The sequence below is a fragment of the Ostrea edulis genome, chromosome 1 (genome assembly GCF_947568905.1).
Source record: "Ostrea edulis chromosome 1, xbOstEdul1.1, whole genome shotgun sequence".
Classification (NCBI taxonomy): domain Eukaryota; kingdom Metazoa; phylum Mollusca; class Bivalvia; order Ostreida; family Ostreidae; genus Ostrea; species Ostrea edulis.
The window spans coordinates 69,828,701-69,849,626 of record NC_079164.1 but is presented as its reverse complement, the minus strand read 5'-3'; the positions used below and the strand labels follow the sequence as shown (position 1 = coordinate 69,849,626).

The 20,926-nt window shown below is 34.9% G+C and overlaps 1 protein-coding gene across 1 annotated transcript; it reads right to left on the bottom strand.

The window, feature by feature from the left end:
• Nucleotides 1–467: 467 nt before the first annotated feature.
• Nucleotides 468–1,634, bottom strand: LOC125677333 (orexin/Hypocretin receptor type 1-like). The gene has a single exon (XM_048915364.2). It carries the CDS (start codon nt 1,632–1,634, stop codon nt 468–470), a length of 1,167 nt encoding a protein of 388 aa, XP_048771321.2.
• Nucleotides 1,635–20,926: the final 19,292 nt, after the last annotated feature.

Sequence of the window (20,926 nt, the reverse complement as noted above, 5' to 3'; positions counted from 1 at the left end):
AAGGGGAGGAATAATAATTCGTATTCGGTGAGGAAAAGCATGCCAGTCTCGCGAGTAATGATCTAGCGAGCAAAATGTGATTGTAGTATGCACAAATGCCCCTTTTAACATTTCTCAGGATACATCATTTTATTGTGAATGTCAAAAGGAAGAAGGCATCTCTGTTAATTAAGGAAAAGCAGGGTTGGTTGGAATCTTTATTCCTTTTAGAGTCTATGGTCTAATTTTGGGTATAGATATATCAAATCCACAGATTAGTCAACTATAGTTCATTCCTTTCTCAACATCTTTTGCCATTTCTATATCTAGAATTGACGATTTCAAAAACAAATTTCTACGTGTAAGCAGAGATAATGTCTTTTGCATTAGCACCACTTGCGTGTATATACATGAAGCCATGCTGATTACTCCGATATTTTCTACTTCAAGTAACAATACATTGTCAATGTATTAAAGAATGTAAGTCTTCATTTGACACAGAATAGTTTTCTAATTTCTTGTCTGAAGGCAATGTCAAAAACACTATAAATGAAAGGATTTGCGAAGTGGTTCAACATATACATTCTCCGCAGCGCGAGGCAGACATGAAATACAGTTGTAGACATACTTTTCCAGAAAACTGGGTTGTTGGTTTCTATGACGATGAACGTCCATGATGGGATGTAGGCCAGGAACCCGACAAATGAAATTGTCATGAACATAAAGGACACTCGGAAGGCTCCTCGTCTGGCGTCAGACTTTTGATGTGCCTTTTTTTGTTTGGTTGGTTTTAACTTGGACATGGAATGAACACTGGATTCTAATGCTTCACTGCTCTCGGTTGCTGCAGACATGCTTGTTTGATGTTTGGAAACATAAGACATCGCTGTAGTGTCGGGTGTTCCGCTCGAATCTCCTGTCGCTTGGACTTTGGTGGACTTCATTTTTCTAACTTGTTTGACGATAGAAACAGTTATGATAATATACAATACAGTAATCACCACAACATTCGAGATCGTGATGAAGAACCCGAATCCCTGGAATATTCTGAGGCCTTTTAGCTGAGCAGCACTACCCGGTAACTTGTTACACTGGTATCCGGTGATGTTTCCAAGCTGTGGATTGCGGATTTCAATAACTCCGTAGTAGAACAATACCGGAATGTAAAGCATTGTAGACACCAAGACGCAGATTCCAATCGACGCTTTTTTCCAGAACACATCCATTTGCCGCCCAAACGGTCTACAGATCTTTTGGAATCGTTGAACTGCGATGACGTTAAGCAGAAAGAGAGAACTACACGTACTCATGTAGCTCAGATACAGCAACATTCTACAGACTCCGTGTCCTGGAAACAAAACTTGACGAGTGTTCCTCGTCAGGTTCAGGGATGCAGTAATGATCAGAGCTAGAAGATCCAAGTACGCAAGTGGGGTGATGAAGTATCGTCCATCTTTTTCTTTGCGAAGTCGAAACTGATATACAAGGATAACAACAATGTTACCCGGGATTCCAATTAATAGGTAAAGTGCCAAAATAATTGTATTCGGGAAATACAATTCCTTGTATATGTCATTCCAATAAAGGAGAAAAGCTCTCTCCTTAATTCTATCCAGAGGATCCGCGGAAAGAGTTGTGTTAACGATGTCATCCATGTTTGAAATAATAAGTAAGAAAGCCGTTTGGTACTTTTATATACAAACAACAGGGAAGTTTGTAGTGATGGATTTGGCATATGGCCAATACCTAAAAGTCATTTGAGAAACCGATATCCGTACACAATTAAATTGTTTCCACCTCTTTAATGCCCTAATAACTTTTGTTGTTTTTTTTTTTTCATTCCTCGGTCATATAATGAATAAGTCTACGTTCTTCCTTTTTGGTGTCAACAAGATAGGTTTGTATTAGTAAAACAAACACACATCATTTCTAATTCAATTTAAAATGGATTACCAGTAGTAGAGGTATCCTTCATAGCTTTAAAAAAAATTAAATTCAACTCGTAATTAGACCAGATGCAAATTTAAAAAAAAACCCAGTCTATTATCATACGTTGCAGGATAAAGAATAAAAAGTTCTTATTTACGAAAGAAGGATAATTTCATCTTTTGATAATTCTTGGATATGAGAACATACTAAAAAATGGAATTTATTGCCCAAACAAATGTAAACTATCAAGTGCATATAACATCTTCGTCGGTAAGTATACAGTGTATATATCACAAAACAGGAAGACTTTTTCTCAGTTGCAGTAATCTGAAACACTTCCACCTTAATTTAATAAGCAAGGAAGCGTGGTTTTGTTGTCGTTATTGGAGTATGACGGATGACAGCAAGGAAAGTGTCGTGCAAATTTTCCAACAATGTATTTATTAAATTACAGTCAGCGCAAATAAAGCTGGAATCTCCCCTTTTTCATCAGCAATACAAACGACGTATTTCGTTTCGGAAGTTGCTAAATGTATGACGCCACAAAGTGACTCAGTTCGTAGTTGTATTGTGAAATCATCGGCTGTATATTTCTGAGCAATAATGGAATATTAACAAGATGCTGACTACACTTTAAATCAGACTGCAATACATAGGCCATAGGGATGTGTTTCCAACAGAAAAATTGATATTCTACGCTGAAATAATTCACACGAGTAATGTTGTCTGTCTTACTGTTGGGGTCAGAGCAACACGTTTCTGTGATCAACATTAAACGAGTATTACATAAAAGATGTTTTAACGAAAACAGATTTATTTTTTTAATTATTCAAACTTGCAAATATTACATTTCCAATGTTTTTACTTTCTTTACCAATTGATATGATAGTCATTTCCTTATGAATGTAAGCAATGAGCGTATGAATTTTGATATATATAGTACGACTATTTTAATGGCTGGGAATATTTCGACTAAAATGAAAGTAAAATGTAAACATAAAAAAAGAAATTAACGCACTTCATAAAGTATGCTTGCGTAAAGTGTCGCAGTTCATGCCGCCATGTATTTTCAAAAAATTAATTGATTTTTTAAATGATTGGTTTATTTTTTCCTGATGTTGTAACAGCTGAAATACAATCAAGCTGAATTCATTAAAGAAGTCTTATTGCTTGAGTTGTAATCATTTTTTTTATGGTATACATGTGCATAAGCCTAATGAAATTGAAATATTTTTAGCTTTGCAGAAGTAAGAGGCATCCTTGTATTTGGTCTGGGTCTTAGAAATTCAACAGGGGACACAGTCTCGTGTAGATTTACATGTAACGATTAAGGTTTATGGTATAAATCTGGCAACAAAATACACTGTACTGTAATCCAGTCAGAGACATAGAAATGTATCTCATCCAATGATGGAAATCTGGCGACAAAATATTGAGCTTGATTGTTGTTTTTCGTTTCAAATCTCAGTGCAACTTTACAAATGATGTCCATTTTAAGATATGAACAAAATCTTACTTCCTTTACCTTCCTTTAACTAGTTGTGCTGGGGTAAATACGTTGTCATGTAACCCAATATAAATGAAATTTGACTCCATATAGCATTAATCTTTTTATTAAGAACGGTAAAGTCCATAAATATTTTTAATTCTCTTGACAGATGTTTATGAAACATTGCTGATGGCAATAAACATGTACTTACATGTATGCATGCGCAAGCTGTCTCCACCTTTTTTGTGTACGGTCACGTGCCACCCTATTACGGAAAATCGCTCGGTGTTTTCTGTCAAGTCAAGAAGAAAAAAAGCTCCTTTTATCTCGGCTTCCCGAAATATCTTTTAATTACAATTAGATCATTTAATCCAAAACGCCGTTTTGTTTCCAACACAAAATATTGATAACATTAACACGAAATTGTATATTGAAGAATTAAGTTTCATTTCATTTTTGAAAATGCACGTGGGTATAAACCTTGTCTGCGCCAACTATTAATGCTTCAATGTCACAATTTTATAATCAACTTTGTTTTCTGCTAGATATCCAGAGGTTATAGCAAAATTAATTTATTCGTTCCAGAGAAGGCGCTTAAATGTTCAAAATTGAACCACAGACGCACGACTAGCGAAACGAGACGCACGACGAAAACAGAATACATATAGCAATAGGTCAACTGAGTGACCTAGGAGACCTGAAGAAAACCTACAACATCCTAAATCGAGACTTCAACCAATAAAAGGGGCAAGCATCCAATGAAACAAGTACGTTAAAAAAGGAGGTGCCAGACCGCTTCTAACACCCCCTCCCTGTGGCAACGTGGCTGTAGTAGTAGCATATTTCACACTGAAATATCGTGAATTTGTAGACTGTAATGGTAATATATGATTAGGATAAGGAGCAACTGTGTGTCTTCATACAGCATAGATAAATTTTTACCATAGTAGAATTTCGTTTTGTCTGTTTGCATTGTGCGTTGTTTTACGTTCATTCGAGAATTTCTTCATACAAGGTTCTTTATTATGCCAACGCCTACCACGACTTGGAAACTCCACTTTTAAGGTCATAGCCGCCATTGTTAAGGTCATATCCAAAGCACATGTATGTAGTTGAATTTCATTCATTTTCAATAGATAAAAATGTTCTAAATCAACAGATGTAAGGTGAAGATAACGAACAGTGATCAATCTCATAACTCCTAAAATCAATACAAAATAGAGAGTTGGGCAAACACGGACCCCTGGACACACCAGAGGTGGGATCAGGTGCCTAGGAGGAGTAAGCGTCCCCTGTCGACCGGTCACACCCGCCTTGAGCCCTATATCCTGATCAAGTAAACGAAGCTATTCGTAGTCAAAATCCGTGTGCCAAGAACGGTTTAAAAATCGGTATGAAACACGTCAGAGAGCATTTGACCCATAATTTAAAGTAGTGTTTCCAGAATAACACACGACTCGTGACTTCCACTTTATTTTTTAGTTCTGTATCATTTCCGATTTTGTTGCTCAAACTATCGCAGCTAATTATCATTATAGAGAATATCTCCAAGTGTTATTTATTTTTGGTGTCAAGTGACTCATCAGTGTTCACGACGCCCTCTTATTCAACAAAAAGTAAATTTTACAAGAGTGGGCGTTCATGCTCGAAAGACAATGTAGATGCAATTTTATATTAAAAGTTTAATCAGATTGTTGATTATTGCCTACATGTAGGTTGATTGATTCTTTACATCGATAAGATGAAAACAGTTTCATCAGCTTGAATACATGGGGTCTGATTTATATAATTCAGAATATGTATCTTCCTAAAGTCGACGTCCTGATATATATGAGGTTCTTTGAAATAAAATGAAATTTATTTTCAAAATCACAATGTATGCATGTTGTTTGCGAATTGTATTTAACAATCTACTTTTTTATATAAATATATCTTTTTTTTGTTTCCTCAAATATGTTTGTATGGAAAAATTATCGATGAAATGCTGAAAGAGAATTTTTACATAATCTCAACTGTTTAAAGAAATTCTGTATGCATAATTACCAACGACTTCTGTCTTCTTTGGGGGGGGGGTGTTGTTGTTTTTCGAAAAAAAAATAGTACCATGAATTATTAGATGTAAATAAGTCAGTAACATTTTGACCTTTAAATTTAACCGTCATTGTCTGATATCATAATAGGATTAAACATTCTTTTTGAAGAATTTATCGATGTGTAAACTCCGGACATTTTACTCACAAACTGAATAAAAGTGCGAAGCACTTTTATGTTAAGTTTGTGAGTAAAATGTCTGAAGTTTACACATCGATGAATTCTTCAAAAAGAATGTTTGATTCTTATAATTCCAATTCATTCACTTTATTAACAATTGCAAAAATTTTAATACTTTCCCCGCACTATGTCATGTGTATGAATACATTGCGTTTTCGGATTTATTGATGTATAAACTCTTGTTCTGCTTTATTTTTGTCCAATCAAAACAATCGTAATAAATAACATTGGAATTATTACTTTGTAACATCTTTAAAGAATACATATATCAGTGTATTTTAAACTGATCCAGTATTTGAAATACTTCTAAACTTGCAGTTTTAATGTTGCTTATAGTGGTAGGCGTCCTATAGTCCCCGATACATGTACGTAAAATGTAAGTTGTCACAAGTTTGTTTACTGACACTAAAAATATCTTTTAAATACAAAATACGTACTTTGTAATTGCTCTATGGAAATATCATACTGGTACATGTGCCCATTGCCTATATATCAAGTAGTAACACACTACTAATATGTACATAATTTTGAAGTATTGACTTGCACGATATTTCGTCTCGTTAAGAGTTTCTCGTTATTAAAGTGTCATATTGTAATCAACAAGCGGTAATAGAAATATAAGAAGTAAATTAAGAGATAATTCATATCAAACTTATATATATATATATATATATTGAGATGCGCGAGCGTGTGTGTGTGTGTGTGTAAAACACCAAAAGTATTGAAAATCAGTGTTGCATCTTGTCCATCACCTATTAACAAAACTGCCAAACGAGCAAATATGTATATTAGTTACTCGGATATTTGAATTATTTCATATTGGAAGAGGTCTAGGTTAAACAATAAAAATTATACTTCGTTTGCCGGAAATGTTATTATCAATAGAGACAAATACTTTATACAATGAGAGGGGGTGAAGAGAGAGAGAGGAAGTAGTAAAATGATTTTAATCTTTCACGTGGATCAAGACCAAGATACATGTAAGTAAAAACCCGCCCTTTCAATGAAAGCGAACTAAAAGTTAAATTATTTACATTTCCAATTGTTTTGCCTTTGATATAGACTTTACTAATGTTTTTTGCCTTTGATATCTCTACAAAGTGTAATGACAGTTGTTTCTGCATGAATGCGCTGCATAGGTGAGCAACACGCTAATTATCGATCGCCAGGAGGCGGGCGATTAAATGTTATGGTTTTAGAAAGAGGACAGAGATTAAGTTAGAGTCTACAGTATAAATTTATACACTTAATCATGTACTAGTATCTTAAAAGCCATATACGAAAGCCCCGAAGGCTCATTCGAGATTCAGAATACAAGATTCGAATTTCAATATCCAATTATTTAATCAAGTATAGGTCACTATATATGATTTAAAAGAGACAACATATTTTAATCAAATTCATCAAATGCAAACGATCGCCATCTTTATTGTAAAATTTGAGTTTTGAGGTTATCGTACATAAATTTAAAATATGACAGAAAGGAAGTCAAAGTTTCTTTTACTACGCATTCACGTTGTGCACAGTAGACTTTAGGGGTGGAGTGCACTTTTTATGATTAGTTGAAATTCAAGCATCTTTTGAATTTCTAACAAATCAAATAATGATCGGTATAGTAATCGTTGGATTTATTCTAATATTTTTACTAAACAAAAAAACAAAAACAAAACAACAACAAAAACAAAAACCACTTATTTGTCATTATATTTTTTATGCACCACTTTTGTTTCTAGTAAAGATTCATTTTTATATTTTATCGCAATTCGTGTTTTGTAACGTACGAAAGCCGGCTAGGCTCATTTTGAAAGAGTAAAAAAATATCTTAACTCGTTATAACGAGTTAATTATCTCGTTATAACGAGTTAGTACCTATCGAAATGTTATGGGCCTGTTCTTTCTAAAATTTAATCATAACGATTATGAATTATCAAAATCCGCAAAATTGAATTTATAAAATCTCTGGCTTACACACGATTATTTTCATGCATAGCTCTTATCCTTAGACGAATTTGACTCCATTTTTTGGCACACTGTTTTCCCCAATAATAGCTCTAAAACTTCATTGTTATTTCGGATTTCAAACATTTCGGTTGAGCATAACTGAAGAGACATTATTTGTCGAAATGTGCATCTGGTGCATCAAAATTGGTACCGTATAAGTTTTACATGTTATTCGTCTTGTAGATGACAAGAAAATGTTTATTTCTAGCAGCAAACAAATGAATAGGTGACGATATATTTTCTTCTATTCAACAAAAATACTTATTTTCCATTGTCATGAATAAATTTAGATTTTATTGTTTTAATATACCACAATGGTTTGACAACATGTTCGAAGTAACTCGATATTTGAGCAACAAATCAGCCAACCTAGATGTAGATTATTTTATTGAGAATATAGATATATTTAGACTACTAATGCAAGCACGTAGAACTAGAGAGCTTTTCCCTTTTTAGCTCACCTCAGCTGAAAACTCAAGTGAGTCTTTCTGATCACTTTTTGTCCGGCGTTCGTTTCTCCGTCTGTCTGTCAGTAAACGTTTTTACATTTTCAACTCCCTCTCCAGAACTGCTAGGCCAATTTCAACCAAATTTGACACAAAGCATCCTTGGGTAAAGGGATTTCAAGCTTGTTCTAATGAAGGGAACTCTCCCTTAAAGGGAGAGTAATCACGATAATACAAAATTGAATGAATTTAAAAATAAAAAATCTCTCGAGAACCAGTTGGCCAGAAAATTTAAATCTAAATGAAAGCTTTCTGACATAGTGCAGATTCAAGTTTATTAAATGTATGGCCCCAGAGGTAGGGTGGGGTCACAATAGGGAATCAAAGTTTTACATGCGAATATATAGGGAAAATCTTTAAAAATATTCTTTTCAAGAACCACTACGTCAGAGTTGAAAACTTGAAAGTTCCTTGATAAAGAGTAGATTCTAATTAGTTCAAATCATGTTCCCCGGGGTAAGGGTGCGGCCACAATAGGGGATCAAAGTTTACATTTAGATGTATAGGAAAAACCTTGAACAATCTTCTCAAGAACCACTGGGTCAGAAAAGTGGTAATTTACATGAAAGCTTCCTTACATAGAATAAATTTAAGTTTGTTCAAATCATGGTTCCCGAGGATTAGAATGGGGTCACAATAAGGGATCAAAGTTTTATCTGCTGATATAATTAGGAAAAGTCATTAAAACTCTCTTGAACTATTTAAGCTAGGGTTTTTATATTTGGTATATACAGTCTTTACAGAGAGACCTTTCATGTGATTCCATGATGTGTGATCTTATGACATTGACCTGGAAGTTTGAGTTACTTATAATAAAATTTTGACCTATACAATGTGTCCTGAACTATTTAAGATATATCTTTCATATCTTATGTACATTTCTTATGGCAAGACCTTTCAATTCATATCATGTCCTTTGATCTTGTGAAATTGAACTCTTAGTTTGACCTACTTTTTAAAAAACATAACCTATTAAGTAAATCCGGAACTATTTAGGTAGGGCTTTCATATTTTGTGCATAGATTCTTTGGCAAGACCTTGTGACACAATGGTGTTTGATCTTTTGACCTTGGAGTTTGACCTAAGTACTTAATATCTCCTGAACTATTTAAGGTAGGGCGTTCATATTTTGTATATAGACCTCGTTATACTTTTGTTGTTTGACCTAATGACCTTGAAAAACGGCAGGGCTAAGATGGCTCCGGTGAGAGATGTGGCCCATTGGCCTCGTGTTTGACGGCGTACATTTCCCGTTATTTTTTACATACAAAAACTATCTTTACAATTCAAAGTAAAATATATTGGGTTATACCCCCCTCTTTTCAAAGTAGTATCGAGTGTTAAGGATGTAAACTTGAACAAGTGAGGGTAGCGAACGTTGACAGTCGCACCCCGCGGTAAGCTCATATCTTGATCAGGCAATCGGAGTAATCCGTAGTCAAAAGTAGTATATAAAGAAAGTCCTCACAATTGGCATGCACTGTAACGCGCCAGACAGCATTTGACCCTATGAATTAAACTCGTGTAGATGAGGACGAACACTTGCTAACCCCCCCCCCCCGACCTTTTATGATTTAAGATTGTAAAGTTTGAGTTTTGAATAAAAAATCGTCGTTCAGTGTGTTTGTTCTTTTCCTTCGGGATTTTGAGTTTATTTAGATTTTAAAATATTATGGATTTTTATTTATTTATCTATTTTTTGCTTGTAAAGAATTATAGACAACTCTGAAGTCAACTTCTCATAACACTGTGTCTCCCTTACTTTGAACAAGGTGTCCACAGGCCTTATCGGTTACCTGAATACTAGTGAAAAAGTATCACTACTTCCATGGGCTATAAAATCTAGGAAAAAATTCCTGTTCTGAATATCTAAGCTAAATTCTAATGTTCAGCAACTGTATAAACAAGATGTCTTCTTAAAACTTCACTGCCCTCAAAAGTGCATACACTGATGAAAGGCTTTAAATAATAGGTATATTTACATTAAAACATCAAAAGATATGACTAATCCTAAAGTCATAACCCTGGGTTATGAAATTCACCATTTTTTGTACATCCTCTTCTGTTATTCCTAAGTATGCATTTAGTTTTATACAGTATTAGCAAACTTACACATACATACTATCTACTAAGTTTGGTCCCACCCTGGGATCAGAACCCTTACTCTGGAGAAAATCAAATTTACAATTTTAGTCAAAGACTACCTGCTCTATCCACTAAGCACTATATACCAAATTTGACCCCGCCTTGGGGTCAGAACCCCTACCCCAGGGATCATCAAATTTACAATTTTGGTAAAGGACTACCTGCTGTTTCTAAATATTTCTTTAGTTTCAATACAGTATCAACAGCACTAAAGAAGATGTTATTTAAGTGTTTTACACATAAACACTATATACCAAGTTTGGCCCCGCCCTGGGGTCAGAACCCCTACCCCAGGGATCATGAAATTTACAATTTTTGTAGAGACCTTCCTGCTCTCAATCAGCATGCATTTAGTTTTTCGTACACATGTGCAGTTCTTGAGGAGAAGATATTTGAAAATTGGTCAATTTGGGGCAGATTTTGCCTCGCCCCTAAGGCCCCAGAGGTGCTGGAGAACTGAAATGTACAATTTATGCCCCCCCCCCCCCTTGTATCAAAGATGCTTCGTACCGAATTTGAAAAGAATTGGACTGGTAGTTATCAAGAAGTTAAAAATGTTCAATTGTTAACGGACAACGCCGGACGACAACCGATTGCAAAAGGTCACCTGAGTTTACTCAAGTGACCTAAAACAGGGCTACGAGTTTGTACACAATGCCAATTCACCAATAAGTTAAAATGTAAATACGGGCTGACCAAGCTAACAGCAGCTTGGATTTATTTCTGTTGTTAAAGGCCGGCAATTTGGTATAAAAGCAGCCAATCGGTGAAAATGGTGGAATATATGAATTTTCTAGCCACATTCAGATTGCAGCACTTATTTTGCAAAAATAAAGATTAAGCTGTTGTTTTGAAATTTTAGAATGGGTATGTTTGTTTCCCTCATAACTGTGCATATATTGACCATATCTATTCTAGATATAAATTCTCATGAAGTTTTAATTTTGGCTTAAAAATTTGAAGCAGGGCTAAATTTGTATTTCAAACTAGAGATTGGCAGTTTGTGGGTGTGATTATCTTTTGTTATTGTTTACACCGGATGTTGACTCACATATTGCACGAGCATGCTTGTTTAGTTGTGGTGTCGGTGGCCTAGTGGTTAGGCCGTCAGACTCTCGACTGAAAGGTCGTGGGTTCGAGTCCTGGCCGCGGCAGGGCTGACGTTGTGTCCTTGGGAAAGGCACTTGAATTTTCTCACTCCACCCAAGTATAAAAGGTGAAAGTGAAAGATATTGTTAGAATGTTAGTGTGCTCTAGCGCTTGTAATGGCAGCTTGCACTGTATGCTTTCTAGGAGACTTTCTAGGAGGCTGAGGAATATCTAGATTGATATAAGGTCTGCCGGGGTAATAATGTACATTGATTATTGTAAAGCGCTTTGAGCATACGCTGGAAAAGGCGCTATATAAAACCAATCATTATTAATCATTTATTTATTATTAGTTCTAGATACGTGTAAAAGGGATTACACCAAAGGAAACATGTAATCAAATCACTGTATAACGTGGGGAGAAATACTTACTCATATATCACATATTGGTAAATCCAGATTTTTATATAATCACATTCCTTTAAAAAAAATTGGTTAACTTTATAAACATAACTCACTAGGAGTGTTCGTCTGATCACTGTTTTAGTGTTTTGCAGGATTACTGGTATTTTTCTCTCGAAAAATGTCAAGCATGATGTTTGTCTGATTAAACGACAATCTCCTAGGCCAGTTGTGTAACTCCCATTGTTCTCACCAATAATGAAAAATGTCCAACTGATCAGCCATCACTCTAAAATTACTCTGAGACTCAATCTGGACTCTTACATGTGAACATTACAATGTCAGAAGAGACAATCACAGATAGTAGGTCTCCAAATATTATAATGGACAAAGTGTTTCTTAATAATCCTTCAATGCATATGTCCTCCATTGCACAGCTACACCCCCCCCCCCAAATTCTTCTCATAATTGAATATTCATCTACATGTATAACTTACACTTTTCAAATAGTTTATTTTTAACAAAATTTCTCACAATAACTATCGGAAAAGACTCTTAAAAATGTATGTTCCTATCATGCAAAAATCTAAATAAATCATTGATTTTGCAAAATCTGATGACATCACAGGAGGATGGAATTACTTCAAGTTGTTCTGTTTTACCCCCACCCAGTAAGTAGACAATCGTTCATTTCACTCAAAGCATGGAATGGTACAAGGTGTGATAAGACAACCTGACGTTTTACATATGTTGCTGGTTTACTCGTTGTATGTATGTTGATGTTGACCAGAACAATGACTATTCATAAATGAAAGGTGAAGATAACGAACAGTGATCAATCTCATAACTCCTACAAGCAATACAAAATAGATAGTTGGGCAAACATGGGCCCCTGGACACACCATAGGTGGGATCAGGTGCCTAAGAGGAGTATGCATCCCCTGTCGACCGGTCACACCCGCCGTGAGCCCTATATCCTCATCAGGTAAACGGAGCTATCCGAAGTCAAAATCAGTGTGCCAAGAACGACTTAACAATCGGTATAGATGTAGCATTACACTGTCTTTTTATATCTCGGGACTAATTTTAGTTGTTAAATTTATTTCTCTATCATCATTACAAGCTATCCCTTGCTACCTTAAGGTATTCAAAGTAAAACGAAAACAGATTGAGCAGTTTAAATGATTATATAAAAAAAGGTTTATTGCTAAATATTGACGAAGGTGAAGACGATCAAATTCACATGACAGGCAAATTATTAGAAACCGATCTTTGTGCACTTGAGACTATCTGGAAGAGTTATCTGCCGTTTTTAAAAAGAAGGAAAACCTAATTTTCTAAAAAGATGTGCGGCAAATGATTAATTTTATTTCACATTTTCATGTAAAGAAAGTTTATGTAATCTCGCAGCTAGGTTAAGGACTTCCATAGTAAAATGCGCAAAAATCATAAGGTGGAATTGCACCTCAAATTCACAGGTATCGTTACACTTGTTACGGTTAAAACACCGAAAGGATACTACCCATATGTTTACTGTGACTGAGCTACCGTAAATTCCACTCGTGGTAATTTCCCGTGACGTCAGTTGAATATCATGTAACACTTTATTTTTGGAAAACAGCAAGAGGCCCTACTTGTGAACAAAGGTTCAGGTTCATGCGGGTAACCAGCTGAATTTTTATTGATATACTCAGAAATAAAAATCCTTAACATGAAAAATTTTGGGAGCAAATGCATGCTCAAACTAAACATGCTATGATTTATCCACATATCAGCTGTAATCAGTGAATTACCGGGGTTGTCCACATTCCTGTGTATATCATACCGTTAAAATACAAGACAGAAATTGTCCCCCGCACTTTTCAAATGCATAAATATATCTAGATTATATTTCAGAAAAATTCATATTGTTTGTTTTTTTTGTTTGTTTGTTTTTTTTTTTTTTTTTTTTTATAGCAGATGAACCTGAACTTTGCCACTGTTTCTGTAGTATGAAATTATTTATGTACATGAGGGAATTTTTAAACGCATCAGTCATTCAGATTAGGGGCGATTTCATGGTCACAATATAGTATGAATATTACCTTCGTTCATACTATATATTAAAAATGGAGAATGATTTGATATCATAAAGGAATAATAAATATAATAATTTCCTAAAATATTTTGATTAAACACGCTCTTCCCGACTTCAATGTAAAATTCTGATTACAAAATGCCCACAATCCATTTGATATGAAATACGATCGTTATACATTGAATACCTTAAACCAAAACTGGATGTACTCTATAATAATTTATTCTCTTTTTCATTTCAAACAGAAATATTCACAGACAATTTACCACGCTATGTACCTGAAATAATTCTAAAATAGTTTGCCTTTATCTTTTTCGCGCGCATATCCAGAGCCGAGGAGAGTTAGTTCCCACCATCCTCAACCCCTTTGTACGTTTTGCACGACCTTGTCTTGTTGATTTGATTCACTGATATGGTCTGCAATTCTCCCTATTTGAAAGAAAATTTAAGGAAATATCTTGGGTCACAACGCCCATTTCTCAATTTCTGGACCCACCCCTTACATGACATATTCACTAATAGTTTCCTGGCCATAAGGGCATTAATATATATGTTTAAAAAATAATGCAACTGTGCTATACAAGAATAATGTTTCAGTTTAATTGACATATGATTGTTACCTTGCTTTTGACATGCAGAAGGATCTTTAAGAATATTCTTTAAACATATGCCATTGTTCGTTATAACAATCTAGCTTGCCAATACAACCTATCATTGGGTCAAATGCTAGCTGACTTGTTTCATACCGATTGTGAGGCCGATTTTGACTAAACGCCGCGGTGGCCGAGAGGTTAGAGCGTTCGCCCCGCATGCGGAAGGCCAAGGTTCGAATCCCGACCGCGACAGACCTAAGTCGTTAAAACATGTAGTGGCAGTTCCATCGCCAAACGCTCGGCATCAGATGTGAATGTCACGGGTGACCCGTGTCACAGTAGATGGAATCCTCACTGTTCGATGGCCGCAAGTGCCGAGCATAGGCCTAAATTTAAAGCCCTTCACCGGTCTTGGTGATGTCTCCATATGAGTGAAAAATTCTCGAGCGAGACGTTAAGCAATATACAATACAATACTGATTTAGACTACGGATAACTCCCTGATCAAGATGTGGGGCTCACGCACGGTGGGTGTGACCGGTCAACAGGGGATGTTTACTCCTCCCAGCCACTTGATCCCGCTTCTGGTATATCAAGGGGACCGTGTTTGCCCAACTCTCTATTTTGTATTGCTTATAGAAATTATTACATGTAGATTGATCACTGTTCGTTGTCTTCACATTTCATTCTAAGGGCAAAATGAGCAATATTGTGTCAGATTAAACGTTTAGATATCTACATGAATATGGATGAAAGGCATGACTGTACATGTACATTGATTAAGTGTAATGAAGAATTTATGTTCGACACCAAAATTTAGAATTAAGTGAAGCAAATAAACCAGATTCACATATAATTTTAGTGCAAAAAGGTCAAGTTTAACCAAATTTAACTCAGAAACAAGCACCATGACCCCCTCATCGACTGTTGAAATTAAAATTATACTAATCTCTTCATTACATCCATCTTCCACCTATGTAGAGTTGTAGTGCGGAAAAGGGTATTTATTTTAACCTAATTGTCAGACATTGATGATTGAGAGAGGTCACTACATGTATCGTGGATTGATAACTATTTATAGTAACTTCTTGTAGACAGATTAAAATCGTATTTAAAGACCCAGTGTCAATAAGTGCTTTTTACCACAGCACTTGTCTATTTATGTGCGTTATTAGATACACGGTACCTTCTCTCACTTACAAAAATACGTCCATATCTAAACGATCAAAGTATATCTATTTAAGGCTGATGATTTTCTGTTTCATACCTTTATAGTGCATTGTGATAGCATCACGTACATGTATAGTCTTTGATTTTTGTTCAATTGGAGAACGCTTAGGACACTGGAATGCTTCTGAATTTCACTGTCAAATAAGCATTGCATTTGGTTCCGTAATTTTACGGAGATTTATTTAGCTTTCGTTTTTCAATTTTAATTAAAACGTTAGAGAAGTTATTATACACTATATTACCCAGACAAAGACACCACAGAATTGTCTTCTAAGATTAACTGAAAGAGGGAGAAAATAGCAGCAATACAAACAGCAATTTATTTTCTCTCACGTAACCCACGCGGAAACACAGTTATGTTCCAAATTTCAATCGTCATGAGACTTCATATTGTTACCACAATGTCTGATGCAAAAGAAACAATTGAATTTATAAAGGAACTCTACTTATTTTCTAGTTAAATTCCTAAGGATGGACACTCCCATAATTTGGTTGTTTTTGCACGTTTCCTTATTTGTTTCAATGTCCGATTCCAAGTGCTCTAAACTGGAACAGTGTCAGTTTCTTCAATGGATGACTTGGGGAGATTGTCAAGGTCCATGTGGATTTCAAAACCAAACAAGAATGCGTACATTTTGCTGTCCAGAGGCTGTAGTTCCGAAAACTATGGACAGCTGCTTGGGATTTTGCAACCAAACATGGAACCCGGATGAAGCTATCAGAGAATGTCGCATTTGTATACATGGGGCATTGAAAACCCACAACTCCTGTTCGTGCCACTTTGGTTATAAAGGCGAATGTTGTGAAGGTACTCGTTTTATTACAAAGATATTACCAGTACATGTTGCATTCTTAGTTCCTTTCTACTTCCTTTTGTTCAGAGTAAAATTCTGTAAAGACCGTAAAAAATATAGATCTACTAATGATCAAGCATATTCATTGCGAACTCCATGTTCTATGTCGACAGTAAGGATACGTTTTGAATGTAAATAATATTTGAAACTACTGAAGGTTACATATGGGTATTGAGCAGTCATATTCAATCACAAAACATCTTGGTTTGAAGAAGTTTTAGGTTAGGTTTTGTTATGGTTGATATTTGTCTTGGACAACTTTGCGAGAATCTGTCAGAACACGAAATTCCGTTCAGTTTGTAGCAGGAAGAGACATCTACCGTATATTTGCAGGTACGGGAATGAAATAATTGTTTTAAACTGATTCAAAATGTTCAAGTGAACGATTCTTAGCAATAAAATGAATATTGGTTGAATGTACATACATGTATATTGTTTAACGTCCTGCTCGAGAATTTTTCACTCATATGGAAACGTCACCATTGCCGGTGAAGGGCTGCAAAATTTAGTCTTATGCTCGGCGCTTACGGCCTTTGAGCAGGGAGGGTTCTTGAACGTGCCACATCTCCTGTGACACGGGGCCTCGGTTTTTCCGATCTCATCCGAAGGGCCGCCCCATTTAATCGCCTCTTACGGCAAGCAAGGGGTACTGAGGACCTATTCTAAGCCGATCTAAATTTTGCAGTCCTTCACCGTGACTTCTTATGAATGAAAAACGTTAAACAATATACAACAAATCACCATTGAAGTGTACTATACGCATTAAAGGGAACGATTTACGATTTTTCTCAATATGTTTGTTTTTTTTGTTTTTGTTTTTTTGTTTTGTTTTTTTTTACTTTTAATGATGAAAATCTACTATCTAATATGTTTAAAGGTTTCACAAAAAAAAATAAGGTTATGCAATTTCTCAGAAGCTCATTACAGAGAGTTTATCATATATAATGTAAACAAAGATTGAGGTATGTTATTGTTTACAAAGTTTTGAAAAGGTATAGTTAGCGATCTAAGATTATGATATCTATCATATTTCAAGTATTTTTTTGAAAAATGTGTGCTTTAAAAATTAAATTTGTGTTTGTGTAAAATAAAGATGCTTTAAATTACAAAATAGCATTTCACTAGATTGTTTGTAAACATAATAAAGAATCGAGTCTTGTTTACATAACACATAGTCTAGGCTTAAATAATGCTCTTTTCCATGTAATAAGATCCAAATTTTGGTTAACAACTTTAAATGAGTTATATTTTGAATGTTCAAACATCAAAAATATTTTTCTCAGAAAACGTGAACCAGTCCCTTTCAGCATAACTATTATCCACGAAGTAAGCTACCCGATGAATGTATTTTAAAAGGGTTTTTTTTTCAGGTCTATATAATTGTCATCATTTATTTTGTAAAGATTTGATAAGAATGCATGTTCAATAAACTATTCGAAATAATACAATGTACTATGATTACAAAATTCCCATCATCCATTTAGTAGATATGAAATACGATCGTGATACATTGAATACCTTAAAACAAAACTGGGTGTTGCAAGTTTGGATCAATCGATAATAATTTATTTTCTAATTCATTTCACACAGAAATATTCATAGACTATTTCCATACTAAGTACCTCAAATAATTCTGAAATATTTTTTTTTTTATCTTTTTCGCGCGCATATCCAGAGATGAGGAGGGTTAGTTCCCACCTGCCCTCGACCCCTTTCGAAGGTTTGCACGACCTTCGCTGGTTCATTTGATTTAATGAAATGGTCTTTAATTCTCCCTGTTTGACAGAAAAAGAAGCATATTGGGTCACAACGCCCATTTCTCAATTTCTGGATCTACCCCTTGCATGTCATATTAACTAACAATTTCCTGGCCATAAGGGCATGTTAAAAAAATAACGGATCTGTACTGTACAAGAATAATGTTTCAGTTTAATTTGGCACATGATTGTTACCTTGCTTTTGACATGCAGAAGGATCTTTAAGAATATTCTTTAAGCATATCTTTGAATAATATGATATATGAACAAATTCAAATCCCCATTCTGAACCTATAGAAAGTTAATATGAACGAGTATGAATATGTACTACATTGAGGTTTTTTAAAACATAGATTGTGACCATGTCGTTCTTGAGAACATTTTGTTAGATAATAAAAGGAACTAAATTCTCTTCATTTTCCCAGGTAAATCTGTTGGTTTGCACTTGTCTATATTCCAAGTGCAAAATGAGCAATGTTGGTTTAACTATACTACAGTTTAAACATATAATATGGATGGAGGGTGTGACTAAATTGATTTAAGTTTAGAATTACATAAATTATAGTTTGAATTAAATTCAGAAGCAAATAAATCAAATTAATGTATATCTTAAGTGTAAAAAAGACGAAGTTTTCTCATCGACTGATGAAATTAAAATTATACTAATCTTTTCATTACATCCGTCCTCCACCTATGTAGAGTTGCAGTGCGGAAAAGAGGATATTTATTCTAACCTAATTGTCAGACATTAATGATTGAGAGAGGTTACTAGATGTATTTTGGATTAACAGTAACTTCTTGTTCATTTATTAAAATCGTATTTAAAGATCCAATGTCAACAAGCGCTTTTTACCACAGCACTTGTCTATTTATGTGCGTTATCAGATACACGGTACCTTCTCTCACTCCAACAAATGCCTCAATGTTAAGTATATCTATTTAGGGTTGACGATTTTCTGTTTCTTACCTTTATAATGTATTGTAATATCATCACGTAATGTCTTTGATTTTTGTTCCATTGGAGAACGCTTAGGACACTGGAATGCTTCAGAACTTCACTGTCAAATAAGCATTGCATTGGGATAGGTAATTTTACGGAGATTTATTTAGCTTTCAATTTTGATTAAAATGTTAGAGCAGTTAAATAAACACTATATTAACAGACAAAGACATTGCAGAGTTGTCTTCTAAGAAGAGAGATAGTACCATCAAATCAATCAGCATTTTAATTTCTCTAACAAAACCTACACGTTTACACAGTTATGTTCCTAATCTTGTTTTTCTCAATTTTAATCGTCATGGGACTTAATTTGTCATCACAATATCAAATGCAAATAGGGACAATTGAATTGATTTTTAAACGAACTCTCCTTATTTTCTAGTTAAATTCCGAAAGATGAGCGTTTCCATAATTTGGTTATTTTTGCACGTTTCCTTATTTGTTTCAATGTCCGATTCCAAGTGCTCTAAACTGGAACAGTGTCAGTTTCTTCAATGGATGACTTGGGGAGATTGTCAAGGTCAATGTGGATTTCAAAACCAAACAAGAATGCGTACATTTTGCTGTCCAGAGGCTGTAGTTCCGAAAACTATGGACAGCTGCTTGGGATTTTGCAACCAAACATGGAATCCGGATGAAGCTATCAGAGAATGTCGCATTTGCATACATGGGGCATTGAAAACCCACAACTCCTGTTCGTGCCACTTTGGCTATAAAGGCGAATGCTGTCAAGGTACTCGTTTTATTACAAAGATATTACCAGTACATGCTGCATTCTTAGTTCCTTTCTACTTCCTTTTGTTCAGAGTAAATTTCTGTAAAGAACGTGAAAAATATAAATCTACTAATGATCAAGCATATTCATTGCGAAGTCCATGTTCTATGTCGACAGTAAGGATACGTTTTGATTGTAAATAATATTTGAAACTACTGAAGGTTACATATGGGTATTGAGCAGTCATATTCAATCACAAAACATCTTGGTTTGAAGAAGTTTTAGGTTAGGTTTTGTTATGGTTGATATTTGTCTTGGACAACTTTGCGAGAATCTGTCAGAACACGAAATTCCGTTCAGTTTGTAGCAGGAAGAGACATCTACCGTATATTTGCAGGTACGGGAATGAAATAATTGTTTTAAACTGATTCAAAATGTTCAAGTGAACGATTCTTAGCAATAAAATGAATATTGGTTGAATGTACATACATGTATATTGTTTAACGTCTTGCTCGAGAATTTTTCACTCATATGAAGACGTCACCATTGCCGGTGAAGGGCTGCAAAATTGCCTCGGTTTTTCCGATCTCATCCAAAGGGCCGCCCCATTTAATCGCCTCTTACGGCAAGCAAGGGGTACTGAGGACCTATTCTAAGCCGATGTAAATTTTGCAGTCCTTCACCATGACTTCTTATGAATGAAAAACGTTAAACAATGTACAATAAATCACCATTGAAGTGTACTATACGCATTAAAGGGAACGATTTACGATTTTCCTGAATTTGTTTGTTGTTGTGTTTTTTTTTACTTTTAATGATGAAAATCTACTAACTAATATGTTTAAAGGTTTCACACAAAAAATTAAAGTTATGCAATTTCTCAGAAGCT

Bases quoted from the DNA above. Each gene is read 5' to 3' on its own strand.
- LOC125677333 (XM_048915364.2), bottom strand. From the start codon at position 1,634: ATGGATGACATCGTTAACACAACTCTTTCCGCGGATCCTCTGGATAGA.